This window comes from Gobius niger, assembly GCF_951799975.1.
Source record: "Gobius niger genome assembly, chromosome: 7".
Taxonomy (NCBI): domain Eukaryota; kingdom Metazoa; phylum Chordata; class Actinopteri; order Gobiiformes; family Gobiidae; genus Gobius; species Gobius niger.
Genome location: NC_136858.1, coordinates 17,622,349 through 17,641,375, shown reverse-complemented (window position 1 = coordinate 17,641,375; position 19,027 = coordinate 17,622,349). Strand labels below are relative to the sequence as shown.

The following is a 19,027-nucleotide window of genomic DNA, read 5'->3' as shown; positions in this document are numbered from 1 at the left end:
AAAATGAGTGCTCAGGCCACTATGAAGTTTCGGAAATTCTCTTTCAATATTTTTAATTAATACATTTTAAGAGTTGATTTTGTAGGCGTTTACATTGTGTATCTCCACATCTGTGGCACTTACAGACTTCAAACGTTCCACTCTTGGACTTTACAATATTTTTGAAGGGACTAGATGGAAGTTGTCATTTTTATACTCACTACTGTTTATTCCAAAACATTGTTGCAAGTATGCTGCTCCAAACAACAAGTCTTGGATGAAAAGGGGTAAACATTTAATCACGGTATACAGTCTTGAGTAAGAAACTGCTACGCGAGGTTTGAGTGCTCGCACAACTACTGGAAACTACTGGAAATGGTAGAACAACATTTTTAGAATGTCTCATCTAAAAATCAATAGTCATTTAGGTATTTACTAGACTAAGAGAAATTCGCTACAGGACTTTGGCATCGAACCCTTTTTTCCTGGCAGCGAAACAAAGGCCTGAACCTATTTTGAAAATCTCCCTTAGCTGAGGTATTGCCTCCTACGGGGAATTGCATTAGTCTCTTAAGTAAGACGTTTTATATACTGCCAGCACCTTGCCATTGAAGGCTAACGATATTCTTTCACGCATTTCAACTCAAAAGTCAAGACAAAAAGGTGCATTTTAGAAACTTTGTTTTTTTGTAGTAGACTATTTGTGTGGGACCTACTTTGCTTGTGCTTCTGCTTGCATAAAAATGAACTCCCATTTCCTGGCGAAAGCTCTCTGTAGCCGGGCTAAGCTCTCCTGGAAAAGAGAAAGACTGTTATCTACAGGAACGGTGAGCTTGTGCACTGCTGGATGTCACATTTAATGATCCCAGCACATACAAAAGAGGCTGTAACTGATTCTTTGAGGAGCAGTGGTTGTTTTTGAAAGAATGATGACCCACAGAAGAAGTAGGTTAGATTAAAGTGTAACCACCAAAAGCGTGTTAAGGGCTGGTAACATCCTGGTATTGCTATATGTGAAACACTACAGTACATATCGGTATTACTATTTAAAACACTCTCAATTTGATTTGGTAAAGGTCTAGACCAGGGTTCTCCAAGTAAATTTCACTGGGGGCCAAAATATATTGGGGTTGTATAGCTGGTGTCCAGAGACAAAAAGTTCCAGTAAAATATGTTTTAATAGGGAATCTTTTTTCAATAAATTAATAATAATGAGCCTTATAGGACTGTAGCCTCATAAAAGCGGCTTACACTTGTATCACACTTTACAAGTTTCTGCTAATATACTCTAAAGCAGGGGTGTCAAACTCGTTCGGGTCACGGGCCGCCATATATTGTAAAGGACTGTGGCCTAATAAATAACAGTGGCTTACACTTATTGCGCTTTATCAGCCTGTGTCACACGTTTCTCAAAGTGCTTCATATAGTCACTATTCATTCACTCCACACTCGGTGGTGGCAATCTACAATTGTAGCCACAGCCGCCCTGGGGCAAACCACGTGGCTACAATGTGTTGTTTATATCCTGATCCTGAGTATGTCAGTTCCCTCTGCTGGACACGTGTGGAATACTTTCCGTTTTTTAGTCAAGCTGCCCCCTAGTGGCTGGTGTGAGCATTCTGGTTATTTCTTTAAAAAGCCATAAATCCGCACAGGAATGGGTGAGAGACTTTGTTACGGCCCCAGGCCTCCAGGCTCCCTCCTTTCTTTTTGTATATTTTTGTTAGTGTAGCCTAAACCTGTTTTCTCCCATGTAAATTTGCTGCTGTGGTCCTGGGCTGCGATTGGTGGAGTGCATTGGGGTCCTGGCTGCTGGTTGGGTCTCTGGCTTTGCTGCCGCCTGATTGGGGGAGCAGCTCAACACCTGGGGGGAGCTCGTTAAAGCCACCTGTGCCAGCCACTTCAAGGCTGCTGGTCCTTGTGGCCAGTAGTACGCCATTTTGTGTTGTGTCCCTTCGTGTCAGTAATGACTGTGTGTCCAGGGAACACTTGAGTTTAGCTAGGCGGCTGGTCTTTGTGGCCAGTACGCCATTTTGTCTGTCATGACTTTCAGTGTTTTCCAGAAACACTCGTTTTAGTTTGTGTCTCATTTTGTTTGTCACTCGTTTTGTTATAAGGCCTTTTGTGACAAGTTTTGGAGACACTCGTAAGCTTTTGTCTAGTTGGTTTTTTACACTTGTTTTAGTACCTTGCGTTTGGTTAACCCTTTGTACATATTGTAAGTAGCCTTTGTTCTTATGGTTATTTTTGCCAATCCTTTGTTAAATTTACCTTGTACACTCCTTTTATTAAATTACAACTTTATTTATCCATTTTACATCTTGGTTTTTGTTACTTCCTTTAACTAGCAGAGCCGGGTCGTAACAGACTTTTTTTTTTTTTTTTTTACATACTCTCTACAATACGCTCTACAAGTCGCGGGCCAGATTAAATCATCTGTTGGAGGCCCCTGGTCTACGCTAATCAATGTACAGCTTATGCTTGATTTTCACTGAGTAACTATGGCGCTCCATGTACTCCCTGGATAGTTAGAAGCCAAGACGAAATGAAATTCCAAAACAAATAAAAAATAATTTGTTTTCCACTTCTCTATTTCTCCACAAATTAGCATATTGTGTTTGTGTTCATAAGTCAATCTTTTGGATCTCTGAAAGTGATTTGAAACATAAGAGAGGGAGCTAGTTTGAAATGCAGAACGAAGAGGATTGCAATGCTTACACTGAAAATAATTGAATGTCTTACTAATAGTAATGTAATAATGAATCAGTTTAGAATTAATAAATTAGTAGACACTAATTTCAATATTTGAGTTGATTTTTTTTTTTAATAGTTGGAGCCCTATAACACAGATCACTACAATAAGATTTTGCAATAATGGTTAAAAATTGTAGAGTCTATTGTTTGTCCCGTGTCCCAATGACCACCCCCACCTCTTGGCGGCACGGTAGCACAGTGGTTAGTGCTCTCGCTTCACAGCAAGAAGGTCCCGGGTTCGATTCCCACCTGGATGGGGCCTTTCTGTGTGGAGTAAACTAAAAACATGTACATGGATGAATGAGAGCGTGAGTGAATGCATGGTGATGGTCAGAGGGACCGTTGGCGCAGGCGTGTGCTGTCGTGGCAGCGCTTCTGTCAGTCTCCCCCAGGGGAAACTGAAGCTACAAACGTAGCTTACCACCACTGAGTATGGAGTGAATGTACAATTGTCTCATGTAAAGCGCTTTGTGACCATGTCTGTGAAAGGCGCTATATACTAAATCAGTGGTTCTCAACCTGGGGGTCGCGAGACAAATTTGGGGGTCGCCATATCATGTAGATAAAATATACATACTTTTTTTAGCATATAATATTATATTTTATTGTCGCTTGTGTGTGCTATTTTACCAGAGTGCCATTATATGTTCGTTATTTGATTTATTTTATTCTAGCCATTTGTTTTTTTCTTTGTTTTTTAAGAATTATGTAGGCTAATGATCCGATTCCTCACGGTGTGACCCGAGCGGGGGGTCACAAACCCCTTTAACTGTTACAATGGGGGTCGCGGCTCCAAAAGGTTGAGAACCACTGTACTAAATAACGATTTTCTTCTTCTCTTCAACTTACCGCTTCGTAGTCTGCGAGCTCCAAGCGTGCTTTGTTTTGCATTGTTCTTTTGCAGAGGTAAACAGCTGTATAGAGGAGACAGACGAGAGAGAGAGGTTTTAGCAGACATAAGTGGCCCTGCTTTTTCACCCATTTAATCCTCTCAACTGCATCGCTCTTACACCACTATCACGGGGGTCAAAACGAGTGGACCACAGCAAATCTGTCGCTGACTTCTGCGCAATTTGGCACAAATATCAAATTACGATTTTCAGATTACGCACTAGCATTTGAGAGAAGACCGAACTTATAATTATAGACTTAATAACTAATACAGGAATCACATGTATATCAGAGGTAGGGTTTACATACATGACAAGAACACGGGGAGACAGATTGCGATTGCATTTAATCTTGCAGCAATACATCATCCTTTTGTTATCTGGCCAATATACTGGGCTTTTTTTCATTCTGCTATTATGGTGTTTTCATTACCAGCCATCATCTGTGTAAAGCAGTTGTTGGTGGGTTAACTTCCCCCTGTCTGATGCTCCTGGGTAATCCTGTAGTGAGCATTAGTCCTTTATTCTCACACAAATGAAAAGAGCGGCATGACAGAGCGAGGACACATTTAGCGTTATGAAATCTTTATCCGCGCAATGCTATGCCACTGTGGACACCGCGCATCTCGCACAACAATCCAGAGTTCATTTGCTGGTGTCAGATTGCATCAGAGCACGGGGCATATGTTGAATTTCAAACACGGCTACTGTAATGTTGCATAAGCCCCACTGGCGGCTTGACAACAAAAAACAGCAGTGTTAAAGCTCATTGTATGGTGTAAGCAATTTATAAGGGTCAGCGAGTGAGGAATAGCGCCTTTAGTTCATTTGCCCTGAAAGAGAACATGAGCTTGATGCTAGGCTAGTTTTCATTTCATGTACAGATTGAACAAGTAATTGCAGATGCATTGACTAAATATAATTATCAAAAATAACACCAGACTCAGCCATAGACTTTTGGCCAGTCCGCCATTTCACTGTCATAGTAAAAAAAAATCAAGTTAAAGAAGAACTAAGTAACTTGTTTAGATTCTAATAGAATCACGATGAAGAAGCTAACAGGCTAACGGGCAAAGATAACTGCGGGCTAGCGCCACTTTATCAGTGTTTACAGCCAAGTTTGAGTGAAAAAACATTCCTCCATTGTTTAATTGGATGTACAATATCCCTCTAACCCTTTGTCTTTTCTGTCAGCGTAGTATTTACTCTCACGGACAGTTAATGAGTAACAAAACGCGACATGCTACGACACCTGCAGTGGCGCTAAGGACATGAGTTACGTTCTGCTTTAAGTTACGACCAATGCGGTTGTAAATAACAAATGAACAATCCAAGATGGTGCCGTTGAAGGTCTGGTTTTCCCTATCTTTGAAAACATGCACAATAGGACCCCCTCTTGGGCCACGATTAACAAGTGTGTGGGTTCAGGACAATGGATGAAAATTAGCGCATGGCTACAATCTGGCATGGTGTGTTTACAAACATTAATATCATGTGTGTTCGTGGCACTGTTAGCTACAAACGTCGGAACATCATTACATCATGTGAAACAAAACTATAAGTGTCTTTACTAATAATAACATTTCAGGCAAAAGAAAAGAAGGACTGGAATGTTTCAGATGCAAATTATTTTTTCAAACACATTGAATCTGAGTAATTCATTGCTAACTCTGGGGCCAATTCCAGTCATTATTGCTTTGTGCATTTCCAAACAGAATGATCATCAAATTGGCGCCTGCGATAATGAAAAAAATCCATTATCAAAATGATGCTCATAAGCTGTTCTCACCATAGTCTGTGTTTTCTGGTTCCCAGCAATTTGATGGCCAAAAGTATGGAGTCTGAAACAAGAAACATTACAATTGCACATTAACATTAGTTGTATAATGGATTTGGCAAAAGTCCAAAGCACATAAGCTGATTGTGGAATTAGGGCTCACCTTAACCCAGCACTTGACCAATATTATATGCTCTCGCACCGCATTACAAGTAAACAGCTCAATGCACCATGACGCGGCCATGTGTGGAAATCACTGCGGCTAGAACTAGACTTACAGAATAAACACGCTCTTTTTTAAAACCCCATATGGTCAACACATCGCTGGACCTTTGCATTGAGTTGTCGCTGTAAATGTCAAAGGCCCCCTGCCAGTAACAATGAGGATTGCAGCATGTTCAAATATTTAGCAGGACAGACACGTTACCTGGAATCTATAGAAGGTTCCGTCATCTTTGAGTGTGAGGACGTGGTCTGAGATGGGGAAGAAGTAACCGTGTGCAGCCATCAGTGTCCCCAGGTGAAGAGCCTCCACTGTGACAAAGCAAACACAGCACGTACACACCTCAGTATGACACGGAAAAAAATAAAAGCCACTCATGCTTTTACGATACGATTAAATAAAGGTCAAATCGTGTAGTATAGTCTCTCATTTCATTCCACTTAAGGCAGCAGTGAATAGATCTAAATCAACAAGTGCCTTTCGATGTAGTAGAAAGCTGTATTTTGTCCATCTGGGTCATGGTGTCCTTACCAGCAAACCTTACTGAATGAAGGCAGAGCTACATCACTCTCACTCTCACTCTCTGGGGTCTCAATTTCAGCCCACATCAATAAAACAAAACATGACACAACCCTGGCATCACCTTCAGACTGTTCACTTTCAGTTTCCAATAAACTAAATCTGTTCGCAGCTGGAGGTGATTATACCTGCGCTTAATTTATATGTTAATTTCTCCCCTTTATAAAGGCCTTTTCTCTGAAAAAGATAACCACATTTAAACAAAAGCTGATTTATCTGCAATCAATACTGTTTTATCACACATCTCAGCTGCCTGCCTGGTATCCCCCCTACACACACACACACATCGGCTAATTAACTACAGCCAATTTATCTCTAACAAAATGCCACGTTTGAATTAAAGGCTTGAGAAAAAAAAGTGTGTTGGTGTTGACAGAAGGCGAGCAGCTCTCTGAAGAGTCTGGGTTAGCAGCGGGGGGTCTCTCTGATTGGCCCACCTTCAGACAGGGGGCAGGACAGGGGCTCATCAGTCCAATCACCTGGTGTTGTGCCCGGTGGGAGCCAAAACCCACTTCAGCATGGCAGCAAACCGGCTCGCCCCGATTTCAAGCCATCAACTAATGAAAACATGTAATCATAATCAGCACTGTGCTGCTGCCTCGCAACTGTTTTGTCCTACTGGTTTGGAGATATTGCCCATTTGTTGTCGCTTCATGTTACCCATATATTGAATCTAAAGCGACTTGAGCCTCGACAATGGAGACAAATATTTTAAATCGGTTGCCTTGTGTACAAAATGCGGGGTATAAATAAAGTTGCCTTGCCTTGTCCTTTCGGAGAACCATTTGAGAGATTGGCTCATTTTTGGATTGATTTTCTAACAAAGGCTGTGATATGTTGGAGACATAATTGCTAAGAGTCAAGAGTTTATTTATACATAAATAAAACTAAACAATTAAAGATAAGAGGCTATGACAACTGGGTGGCATGGTGTTCTCGCCTCACAGCAAGAACGTTCTGGGTTAGACTCCCAGATAGGGTGCGGCCTTTATCACCTACCACTAACTGTAAAAAAAACCAACAACTTCAAACTAGGTAATCCTCATTAAGATCCTGATGTAAGATCTGGAAGTGGGTCCAGTGGGTCCACCTGTCCAGTGTCTCAGAGTCATATGTGGAGGACAAGTTTCTCCACACAACAGGGACAACATAGAATATAGCAAACATTATGCCATGGGGATTCAGTCCGTGTGGCACAAATACAGAGTGATGACAGCTTGCCTCAGTGATATTGAATGCATTCTGCTGCTCATTATTTTCTGAATTTCACTTACATTCACAGTGAAAAAACTAAACTAAAAAGGACGAGAATGAGAAGACAGAAATACAATATTTATAAATACGCTGCCATGTATTGTTGACATACATATTTGATTGACTTCTCTGTATAAACACATGTATGCACTAAGGATTTGCCTGTGCTTTACATGTGGCAGAATTGACAACAGAACTGAACTAAATGGATACTTTGATTTACTGGTTGATTAAGAAGTGTGTAATACAAACAAACATAAAAACATGGCACGGACAATGTCACCCTTATGCAGTTATCAGTAATGCCAGTCTTATTCCTTGAAATCCCTAATTCATTAATAATACACACGTCATTATGCTCTACATGTGAACACTTGGCCACATGGCAAAGGTTAAACTGGCTTATAGCTGCTGATCTGAAGGGTGACTGTAACATAAGGCGTCATACAGTCAGCATGCTCAAAGTGCACGTGTGATAAATATAGGCCGCCTCTTCTTTTCGCTTTAGCATCCAGTCACAGCTTCCAGAGGTCACCGTGCTGCTCGGCTCATTAATAACAGATGACTCATAAGTTATTTAAAATGCATTTATTTATAAACATGGCATTTATTTAGTATTCCCCCTCTCGTGGATCCGTCACCATCTTCCGATGTCGGTAGCGAGGCATCAGATTGAAAATACCATCGCGGCTAGAGAAGAAGTGCCTTTTCCCTCCTCTGAGATAATCTCCTCTCGTTGACTATGGAGGGCTTCTGTCACCTGTGATGATTTGTCTTTTGTTTGTGCACAGGCGCTGACATTTATGAGGATGGATTTTGAATGTCACCATCCGAAACACTAGCGATAGCGCGTCTTCCCAAAAATGTTTCAAATCCCAATATAGCCGAAGTTGCCGCCTCGGCCCGGGATTGCTGTGAAATGAGCATTTTTTGACGGCAGATACGTGCTGTGATGTCTCTGGCATATCCAATCAACAACGCATTTCTTCTGCTACACTGAGGTATGTGTGCTATTTTGAGAGAGAGGCTTTTTACTTTGTGCGGCTGGATTTAAGTCACACCAACAAAACCTTGTGCTTCAGTGGTCACACATGTCTATTCTGATGCTTTTCGTATGCTCAACTAAACACAATCAACATAATAAATATCTAGCTATCTTTTTCGAAAATCAGCTTCTGTGTTTGAAATCAGAATATGGCAGTGCTTTAATAAATTGATGAGTAACCCGACATGCTGCCACACTTTTCAGCAAGCACTATAATTTCTCTAAGCGTTTGTGCTGACTGCACCTGAGAGGAGCTGTCAGTACGGGCCAGCCGGAGTCTCCACGGGAAAACACCCTTTGATTTCATTGTTTTAGCAGCTCCGGGCCAAAAACCCAGCAGCCCTGGATCCCTGCCAATTTCGCTGCGAGTATATGAAACCTCACCCTCATGTTTATCTTCCTACACGGTCCCAGTTTATTGCAACCACTGTGTCTTGTCTTCACGTGCTGCGGGGAAGATGATCTATTGCATTTTTGAATTGGATATTGTGGGTGCTCTAAATCATGCAGGCTTCAACTTCAAAGTGTAAAAAAACATTTGAGCATTCACAATTCCTTATTAAGTATTGACAGGTCAAGGTTCCTCTCATTCCAATTTCAAAACTTTATTCCCAGTTCCTCTGGGGGAACTTACAACGCAGAGGGGTATTCAAGGACAAGTGAATTTTCGCCAAAGTGGCATATGACATATTTCCTTAGTCAAGCAAATTCAACATTAGTAGATCTACACAAGTGGCTGGTCTCAAGGTCGTGACATTTTTATTCAGCGGTAGTTTTTTATTACATGTTTATGGTACGATGGTTAGTGCAACTCTTTGAAGTGCAGTGCAGGGCACGGGGGGAGGTCCCGCAGGACTGAAAAAGATCATCAAAAAGGGCTAGAGACTGAAGTGACTCTTTGGTCTGATGGTGTGTAGGAGTTTTAAAGAAGCAGAGAGAGAGAGAGAGCGAGAGGGAGAGAGTGCAAAAGATGGATGGCGGAACAGAGGAGGAGAAGAGAGAAGGCTTAGTGCTCCCTGGTGTTACCCACTGACGGCTTTCGCTGCTAGATACGGAAACAGAAATTCGGCACTCAGTGTGCAGTTCATCCCATTAAACTTGAGACTGGCTGCAAAAACATAACAACTACATAAAGGCATCACCTGGATTTCGCTGAGCAATTAGGTGAGAGCCCTTTCTTGCATTCATTAGATCTTTTTGGGCTCAGGCATATTCCAAGATCCCAATGCCAGGATTAAAGGAGCAAGAGGCATCATTTTCACACTTGGATTGGCCACCACAGAGTCCAGACATGAACCCTTTAGAGAACCTTTGGGAAGGCTTTGTGCAGAGGTCCCACTTTCCCATCATCAAGACAGCATGATGAAAACGTGATGCGACACTGGATGGAAATTAATCGTGAAGTTGCAACTTATCGAAACAATGTTATATTTGACAGTGAATATCAACATATAATGAAATAACAACTAGGGAAGGGGGGTTGCAAGAAGTTTAATAAAGGCCATCCTCCAATCTGTGTCCTGTCTCGTTCCTTGACAATAGTGCTGTATACTTTATAATATAACTTTGATCAAAGTGCAGACATGGGCAGAGAAGAAATTTTACTTTGGTGTTAAACCAAGGAAAGCAGAAAGCAGAAGAATGTTTTGACCTACAGCACACTAAAGTTCATAAGAATAAGGATAAATATGTTGGTATAAGCATTTCTTTAATGACTTAACCTCTGAATGAGATTTCATATATCGTTTTGTCACTTTGAAACCTGCAGTACCTTTGTAATCATCGTCCAGCTGCTGTCGTCACCTACAGAGGTGTGGACGTCACCTAAAGAGGCCAGTCCTCTCACTATCCCTGTTTAATTCACTCGGGGCTTTAAGTGAGCGATTATGCTCACCGCTGCCCCCTCGGGCTGTAGATCATATGAACTTGCAGCGCGTCACATTCAGTTTCAGGCCCGTGCCGTGAATTACACCCAGCGCTAATGCATGCTAATAAAGTCTGGGCCACCTTAAATCTCGTGAGCAGTTCATTCCCGCTCTTCTGTGCCTGACCAAACCAATTGGCTCTGCTATTACTACATCCTCGTGATTAAATCTGTGATGCTCCCGCTTGTAATGAAAGTATTATGTTAAACAGCTGCAAGTGTCAAACGTTTCAGCCAGAGGCAAGCGGGGACGTTTTATTCCCCGCAGTTGTTAAACACTAAAATGTTGGTGTTTGGATGACAACAATCCATTGCAACAGTCATTTTCCCAAGTAACAATAGCCTATATATTATAACTATTAAATTGTTCGATCTTAACGCTAACAGTAAATTATCCAGTTGCTTGAGCTATGTCACCCCCGATCATTGGAAATATAGCACATTTAAGCTTTTTGAAATAAATAGTGCAGAATTATCTAGTCAAAAAGTAAAACACTACACAGAATTTTGGGTTCATCCAGAGTGCCTCTATATTTTGAACGCATTTGGGACCTGTAAATTCCCAGTTCAGTTTGATGAGAGCTTATGCGTTATTACAGGATACACTTGCTTATGCTGTGAGCCAAATTAATTTAAGTCAACACACTGCACTGTGAGGGAGCTTGTGCTTTGAATACGTCTCCATTATAAACATCAAAATTACAACATCTGCAGGAAACAAATGCCTCCAGCCTTCTCACGCCGAGTAAAGTGTTTTCATCATTTAAAAGAACGATAAACACTGGCCACAACATTCACAAGGTTCGCCACTCTGCCGCAGGCTATAGCGCTTTCTTTAGTCGCATCAGGAAGGGGAATTCTGTTTGCTCACTCCTACCACATCTTGGTTTCTGTTTATCATTTTGTCTCCACCTTGGCTTATTAATTTCCACGAGTAATCACAGCACTCTCCAAGGAATGCTTTCAAGGCGCCTTAAGGTATATGTGCTGAGGATAAAAATAAATAAGAGCAGGTGAAGCTCCTGATGCGAAATTTCAAATGGAGGCTTTGAGTGGTGCAAAACAATGGGCTGATTCTTGCGCACCTAACAACATGCATCCATATGTAAAGCATGCTTTGAACATGCATTTAATCAGGGCTTGTGTATGGACTCAGTGACGCACAGTGGATATAGAGACACAGTGTATCGGTGAACAGTGAGTCAACGGACGTATTGATGCATTTCTGACAACAATGCGCGCTGTAGTACAGATAGGCACGGAAAATAGCGCTCGGTGTCCCATATGAATCATCACATCCTCATATGCATCTGTACCTTTGTTCTTTGTTTTGCGGTAAAATTATTAGAGAAGAACAAGACCCAGAGATACTTGAACTCCTCCACTTGACGCAAGGCCTCTCCACCGACCTGAAGAGGGGAAGCCACCTTTTTCCGGTGGAGAACCATGGCCTCGGATTTGGATGTGCTGATCCTCATCCCGGCCGCTTCACATTCAGCTGCAAACCGCCCCAGGGCGCACTGAAGGTCCTGATTTGATGAAGCCAACAAAACAACACCCTCCGGCCCCTGGCTGCGCCTAGAAATTCTATCCACAACGGTAATGAACAGAACCGGTGATAAAGGGCAGCCCTGGCGGAGACCAACAGGCACTGGGAACAAGTCTGACTTACTACCGGCAATGCGAACCAAGCTCCTGCTGCGGTCATACAGGGAACGTACAACCCTTAGCAGAGGGCTCCGGACAGTGGAGATCTGTCTGTTGTTAAATGCTAGGTTCTGACCTGCGTGACTTTGACGAACTAAAAATTATCCTAACAACTCACAACGAACAAACTACTGTATTTCCCCCAAAAAATTTGCGTGGCTTCCCCTTCTATTGCTAAAGCCCCAGGTATTTTCTTGACATAGTAGTCGAGTTAAAGCCTGGATGACATTTTGTCCCGTGCTAAATAAATTACTCACAGCTGATAATTACAGTATGGGTTAATTGCTTAAAACACTTCAGTTTCTGCACTATTTTTTGTACAGAGAAGGTGCAATCAAGGCAGAGTGGTTCGTCCTGCCTCTCATTAGGGATTGTGGATTTGCCTCAAACAACCTTTCTCTGAGGAGTGCGCTTGACTGTGCAATTTCTGCAACTCCCAGTTTGTGTAAATTCAAACAAAACTGTGATATGGTTGAGTTTTTATTGTAGCTGGTTGCCCTCCATATGAGATCTTGACATCAAATTCTAGATGGTGAAGACGGCCCTTTCAGTGCGATGTCTTATTTTATCCTCAATTCAACGGAAAAAAAAATGGGAAAAGGTTGATGATCAAAGAATATGGAAAGCTCACCGTTTCTTTAAGAGGAGACTTAAAACAAGAGAAGAGAGTGCAGACTGCAGTGGCTGAGCAGCAGCTTGGGGACACAGCGAAAACATCAAAGAGAAATGCAAAGCTCATACTCTATAGTTCCCCTGTAAGCTCCTTCTGCCGAGTTTTGGAGCGGCTAATGAATAATTGTCACATCTTGGAATGTTTGCCAACTTTTAGCCGATGTCAAAGGAAATCAGTTTCTTAATGAAAAAAACAATAAAATATACCTGGATCTTCGATGTCCAGATTCTTGGTCATCCACTGAACAATGTCGGAACCTGGAATGAGACAAGACAAACGTCACTGCAAATTCACTCCGAAAGACTAGTCTGTCACTTCTTTCATTGATAAGGCAACAGTTGATACAAAAATCACTGGCATTCTTACTTACTTACTTACCCACCTTTCTCATTTATAAATGTGTTGTATGACTAAATAGTTGGTGGCAGCAGCACAACACAAGTCCATTTCATATTCAGAATACCCTTTGCTCAGTTTCAGAAAAGCATGCAATTACTAGTACTACCATTTCTATCTAACCCTTCTGAATTGTGGCACTGACTGCTATTTTGTTGCATCCACACTTCAGAATGCTGCTTTCTGGATTCACAGTAGATGCACATGGACAGAGAACAATGGCATTCTTAGCACCTTCCCTCATCATCAGCATAAAGTGCATACCAATTCCTCTCGCGTTGCACATTGTGGGTGGCTAATAGGCCATGCATTATCAAATATTCTTCTGACGCCTCCTGAAGGACGCGTTCCCTCGCTCAAGGCCAATAATATAAATGAAAGATAGCACACAATGTGAAACTGCTATTGTATACAGTTAAACGGCACCAGATTCAATAAAAGGGACTATGTAAAGCATTGCGGCGCTTGCTTTTTAATAATTTAATGCATTATAGAGAAGTATAGTTATTCATTTCATCATTTTCTTTGTTGGAGCATTTTCCTTCCTAAAACAACTAACTCTGGCGTGCGGATCTGGCCTTGAACAGGGTTTCTCTGCACTCAGTTCCAATCAGAATGACATATAATTATTACTTCTTTGTTTGTTATGAATCAGTAAGATTGAGCATTAATTACTTTATGCAGCATTTTGTGTTGCTTGTTGTTTATCTAAACCACGGATCTCCAACCAGTATCTCTCCAGACCTTTCTTGGTAGCTCGCCAAAGCCTTTCTACATTTCTACATTTGAGATGCCTTTTCTTTTTGTTCTGAACATTATGAATCTACAAACTAGCATGGTAAATGAAGTTTCAATGTCTTTAATTTTGTTGAAATATCTTGGCTACTTATTCCGCAGATAGTTACACAAGTGTCTTTGAGCGCAAGTAGCGTAGCCATCTGTTGGTTTTGTTCTGTAAAAGTTGCTCACTGGGTAAAAAAGGTTGGAGACCCCTGATCTAAACTGTTCACACTGTTCGTCCCAAGTACAGGAAATTGAAAAGCAAGAAAGCAAAGTCATACCCAACACTGACAAAGCAAGGAGTAAGATAGTTCAAAAGGCTAACAATACAGACTAGAATATACAGTTATAGCAAACTACATTGCAAAGATTATATGTGGTTTGTTCCATTATTCTAGCAATCTAGAAATAAAAAGTTATGTATTCCTAGATAACCCTTTTGCAGTGCGGGGATTTTATGTCATTCTTCTTCGAAAAACAGTATGTCTCAAGGTAAGGAGGACACTTTGTGGTTGACCTGAGCTGAGCAAATGAACCCATTGTGTCAGTGCACAGCTGATACACAAATATGTCAAAGTGCTAATTCTTACTTAATAAACCACACACTTACCGAGGTATGAATACATTTCTGGGTATAGAAAAATCACACGGAGTACCAGAACAAAAACTACTACACCCTTGCACTGATCCTGCAGGTAGAATAAATATTTTGTGCAAACCTTCGGGATGTCAGATACGAGTCTTTGTTCATTTCTTGGTTACCACCCGGGAATGCAACAGTCATTTTCACATCCCGGCAAAAATAAGCAGCTAACAGCAGCGTGTCCCCTGGACATCTTCACACCAGCCCCGTGACTGCGGCACTTTAGCTAAATATACTCAGCCCATTATTATGTTTCAGACTGACAGGTGACGAGGGCGTGATGGGAGGGCGAGGAGATGGGCCCAAATGATGACATGAGGGCAGAGGCTGTATCCAGGGCTGAACAATAGTTTTTGATTACAAAAAAGAAAGAATTTTGAGTTAGTTAGTTAGTTAGTTGTAGTTCTTCTTATTCGTCTTATTAATTAATTCAATTCGACAACTCAAATAGCAAATTTTGATGCCAGTTTATCTTGCAGCCCTGCTATGTGTGTCTTTTCCATTCCATCTATGTCTATGATTTTTCAGCCAGATGAGATCCTTAGTGGATTATCATCATTAATATAGTCACACATTTTCACACTATCACAGCTGACCCACTTTCCCCGGAGCTTAAATGAAATGTGTAAGGTAATCCTCTAACAAGACTGTTTCCTGCATTGATTAACATGGCACTCAAATTGAGAAGCTGTGCGAAAGTGTGTGTGTGCTCATATGACAGGGGCTGTTTATCCCGTCTCCGGCGGGTACTTATGAAATTATATGCACTTGATGAGATGATTTGCAATGCTATGTGCTATGCTAGGCTCACTGAGTTTGGAAGTAATGTATTTTTGAACGCTCGCATTTAAATGTGGGCAACAATAGCATCAAGATATTACAGCCGCAATGCGACCAATGTACCAAGATGTATGGCAGGAGAATGATAAGAATTATGTAAATCTTAACAATTGTACTTTGGAAATGTTAAAACAGCCTCCAGATGCAATGCAAAACAGTGTACAGAGTAAATGGCCTGGCCTTCATCCTTGTTCTATTGACATAGATGGGATCACATGCACAATAAGTCCGGGGCGATGGACAGAGAGGAAGTGTCCGAATGAATAATCCTGTACTGCAAGTATCATAGGAAAGTGGAGTAAGAAGAAAAATGGTGCCGTTTGTAGTCAATCTGTACCAGGTATAGCTGGATTAGAGTAAAGCCTTCCTAAAATAGAGGCGCCCTTTTGAAGTATGGCGATCTGACTGGGAGACATACAGTAGAGAATTATATATGACAATCCAAACAACGCCCTTTCTGGTCTCTGTCCTATAAATACCTCCCAGTTCCTCTCCAAAAGAAGAGGACCTGCCCCTCCCACTCACCCATATTTTGCACTACTTTTTCATCCCTTCTATCTTTTAGGTACAGGTGATGAAAGCTCGAGGGCGTCTCGTCTGACACCCCAAATATGACAGCCGTCTTAACGTTCTCCTTCGATCATTATGATGGTCTTCATTAGGGTAAACCCTCTTATACAAATGTCTAATTGAAGCGCTGCGAGTGAAATTAGATTTGATCTGTCCCTTCAGAAATAAGACTACAGAGTCTGGGTCTGTGCCAGGTCCAATTGACTCTGCATCCACCTCTGCTGCCCCATATTGTGTACTAATCTTTTGAATTTTATTTGCACCAAAGACTTGAGAGAAACATACTTTAGATTTCCTGTATGTGCTCGTGACATTGATGTGTGATTGATATGTGATTTGAAACAGGTTCATGGGTGTCAATGTTTGAGGGAAAACTGAAATATTAATTGGTATGATAATGAGACCACAGGGAGACATCTTTCTTGGCTCTGCTGTGTTCTTTTCAGTTTCAGTTTCAGGCTTTAGGTGCACATATCATACTGCAGCTGCATGTATATTCCCCAATATCAGATGCTGGTAATGGCTTTACTCCCCTACAATGCCAAATGTCATCTGGCAGTTTTTGTGGCTGGAGAATTCACTATAATCCACTTGACTTTGTGCCATCGCTTGTGTGAACTGCACAACAAGCAAGTCTCTGAGCACTTTTGTTGTTTTGTTTGGCGAGTAGGAAGCCGTATAGCTGGGCTGCTGGTGGGTGGTAGCCAAGAGCAGAGACAGAAGAGGAGCAAGATAAGAGGCTTACCTGAAAATACACTGGGGATTTTGGTCAGAAAACTTTTCACCGTCCGGATGGGGATGCCGTTCTTCTCCTCCTGCATGCGCGCTATTACTTCCTCCATCTGGAACGGCACAAAGAGATAGTGGGGAGAAAGAGTGAGCCAAGCTATAGGAGAAGATTGCAAAAGCACAAAAATATGACTGTTTCATTTTTATTTACAAGCTGCATGGTTACTTTTCTTGCCTGACCGCTCGAGAGGGTTCCAGGGCTACGCTAACGTAACGAAATGTTATATTTTTCATGCTTTGCTTAATTTTTTCCACATTTACAGGAGAAAAAAAAACAGTGAAAACCTGGAAAAGTCACCTACGGACACTAATATAGTTACAATACACAGTACAGTTGTCACATGATTTTCTACTACTGTGTGGCCCAAGTTCTGTTCGACAATTCTCTCTCTGCTTCCCATCATTTGTCACATAAAAACTGCCAGTAAGAGCCATTATTGAATTCTTTATTGAATTTCCAAACCCTGGCATTGAAGTTTCTTTCTAGTATCCATCATGTCTTATTAAAGTTCTGGCAGAAGCACATTTAGGATGAAGGCTAAAAGCTTAATGTCACTCATATTGGCAGACCTATACTGTATAATCGCACCAACGCATGAGAGGGAGATAGAGATGCACCGGGAGTAGTGTCCAGAGAGATAACACGCTACATATACAGTAACTAACTGCCTGGTAACACACATATCCAACAGAGCCGCCATTAGAAAGCACAAACTACGTACACTTTACCTGTCTATAACCTTAGATAGATAGATAGATTCTTTGTTGATCCTTAACAGGAAATTGCACTGTGGCAGCGGCTCATACAACATCACATTCCATGATTAATCTATCGTTCACAGATTGTCCATATTACAACGACTGTGGGTGCTAAATATGAGCATGTGCAGTCCTTTGGGAACTTTCTTGTTATGCAGTTTTTAATAGACAAGTCTTGATTTTCTCCCTTCTTGACTTTAAAGCAGAACTAAGGAACTCATGCCCCTACAAGCCATAAACATCACTGCATGTTGCGTTTATTTTTACTCATTAATTGTCCGTGAGAGTAAATACTACGCTGACAGAAAAGACAAAGGGAGAGAGGGATATTGTACATTGTGCCACACCTCAATTACACAATGGAGATTTTTTGTCACTCAAACTTGACTGTAATTACTGCTAAAGTGGCTCTAGCCCGCAGTTAGCTTTGCCAGTTTGCCTGTTACCTTCTTCTGATTTCATTAGTGTGTAATGCGCCTCTGACCCGGAGGCAATGGAGTTGCAAGCATGGTTTTCTGGCCAGAATCACCAGGGGGAGATGAAAGACCACCCAATCGTCCCATTAACACTTGTATTACCCCCAGAGGAACTACGAAAAGGATTTATTAAGGTTAACACGTTACTTAGTGCTACTTTAAAATGGTTTTGTTAAAAATAAAAACGTTATACACAATAGTAACAATAGATTCAATGAGCCACACTAATGTAGTAGCAGTAACAAAGTACATTAGCATTATTTGGGTAATTATATACTATAAGATGTCTGTAGCATAATACTGATAATATTAGCTATTGAATACCACATACCACACACACATGTGCTAAGCTTGTCAACTACGCGCGCAATAACTAGAGAATATACTACAATCCTATTACATAGAAGATAATAATCCATATATCCAACATCTGTGAGCTGCCTTTTCATGTCTTATATTTAGAATGGTGCATTTGATGAATGTAATGCTTGGCTTTGACGTACACTGAGCACACTCTGAGGCACAAGGTTATGATGAAAGCTTGTTGTGAGTCAAATGCCCCCGAGTTACAGCTCATCCCAGTTAGGAACTGGAGGATAATTGACAATGATAGAGCGCATGCAAATACTGGAGCTATGTGTGCAAGGGGGAAGCAGGGTTAGCAAGGAAGCGGGACGGGCATAAATGATTGAAAACATTGCATACACACACATACCGAACTGACCAGTGTGAACTTAAAAAGGTGTAATACACTCAAATCATTTGTGTGATGCAATTTGTTTTCTCAGACAACCAACAAGCTGCACACACACCAAAGAGTACAGCTTTTAAAGCAGTACAAAGTAACTTGTTTACCTTAAAGGGGGCCTATTATGCAAAATCGACTTTTTCAAGCTTTACATCATGTTATTAAATCATTCCCTCATTAAAACCATGCCTGAAGTGTTGCCTTGGCACATTCACGTATTT

At 41.3% G+C, this 19,027-nt stretch overlaps 1 protein-coding gene across 1 annotated transcript in view; it reads right to left on the bottom strand.

The window, feature by feature from the left end:
* rgs7a (regulator of G protein signaling 7a) overlaps nucleotides 1-19,027 on the bottom strand; it is a 63,784-nt gene that overhangs the window by 7,083 nt on the left and 37,674 nt on the right. The window contains exons 3-8 of the mRNA XM_079560485.1: nucleotides 16,780-16,876; nucleotides 13,012-13,062; nucleotides 5,828-5,934; nucleotides 5,413-5,464; nucleotides 3,583-3,647; nucleotides 696-772 (exon numbers count right to left, since the gene is read on the bottom strand). Coding sequence (XP_079416611.1) covers nucleotides 696-772; nucleotides 3,583-3,647; nucleotides 5,413-5,464; nucleotides 5,828-5,934; nucleotides 13,012-13,062; nucleotides 16,780-16,876 — 449 coding nt within the window. The remainder of the gene's footprint in view (nucleotides 1-695; nucleotides 773-3,582; nucleotides 3,648-5,412; nucleotides 5,465-5,827; nucleotides 5,935-13,011; nucleotides 13,063-16,779; nucleotides 16,877-19,027) is intronic.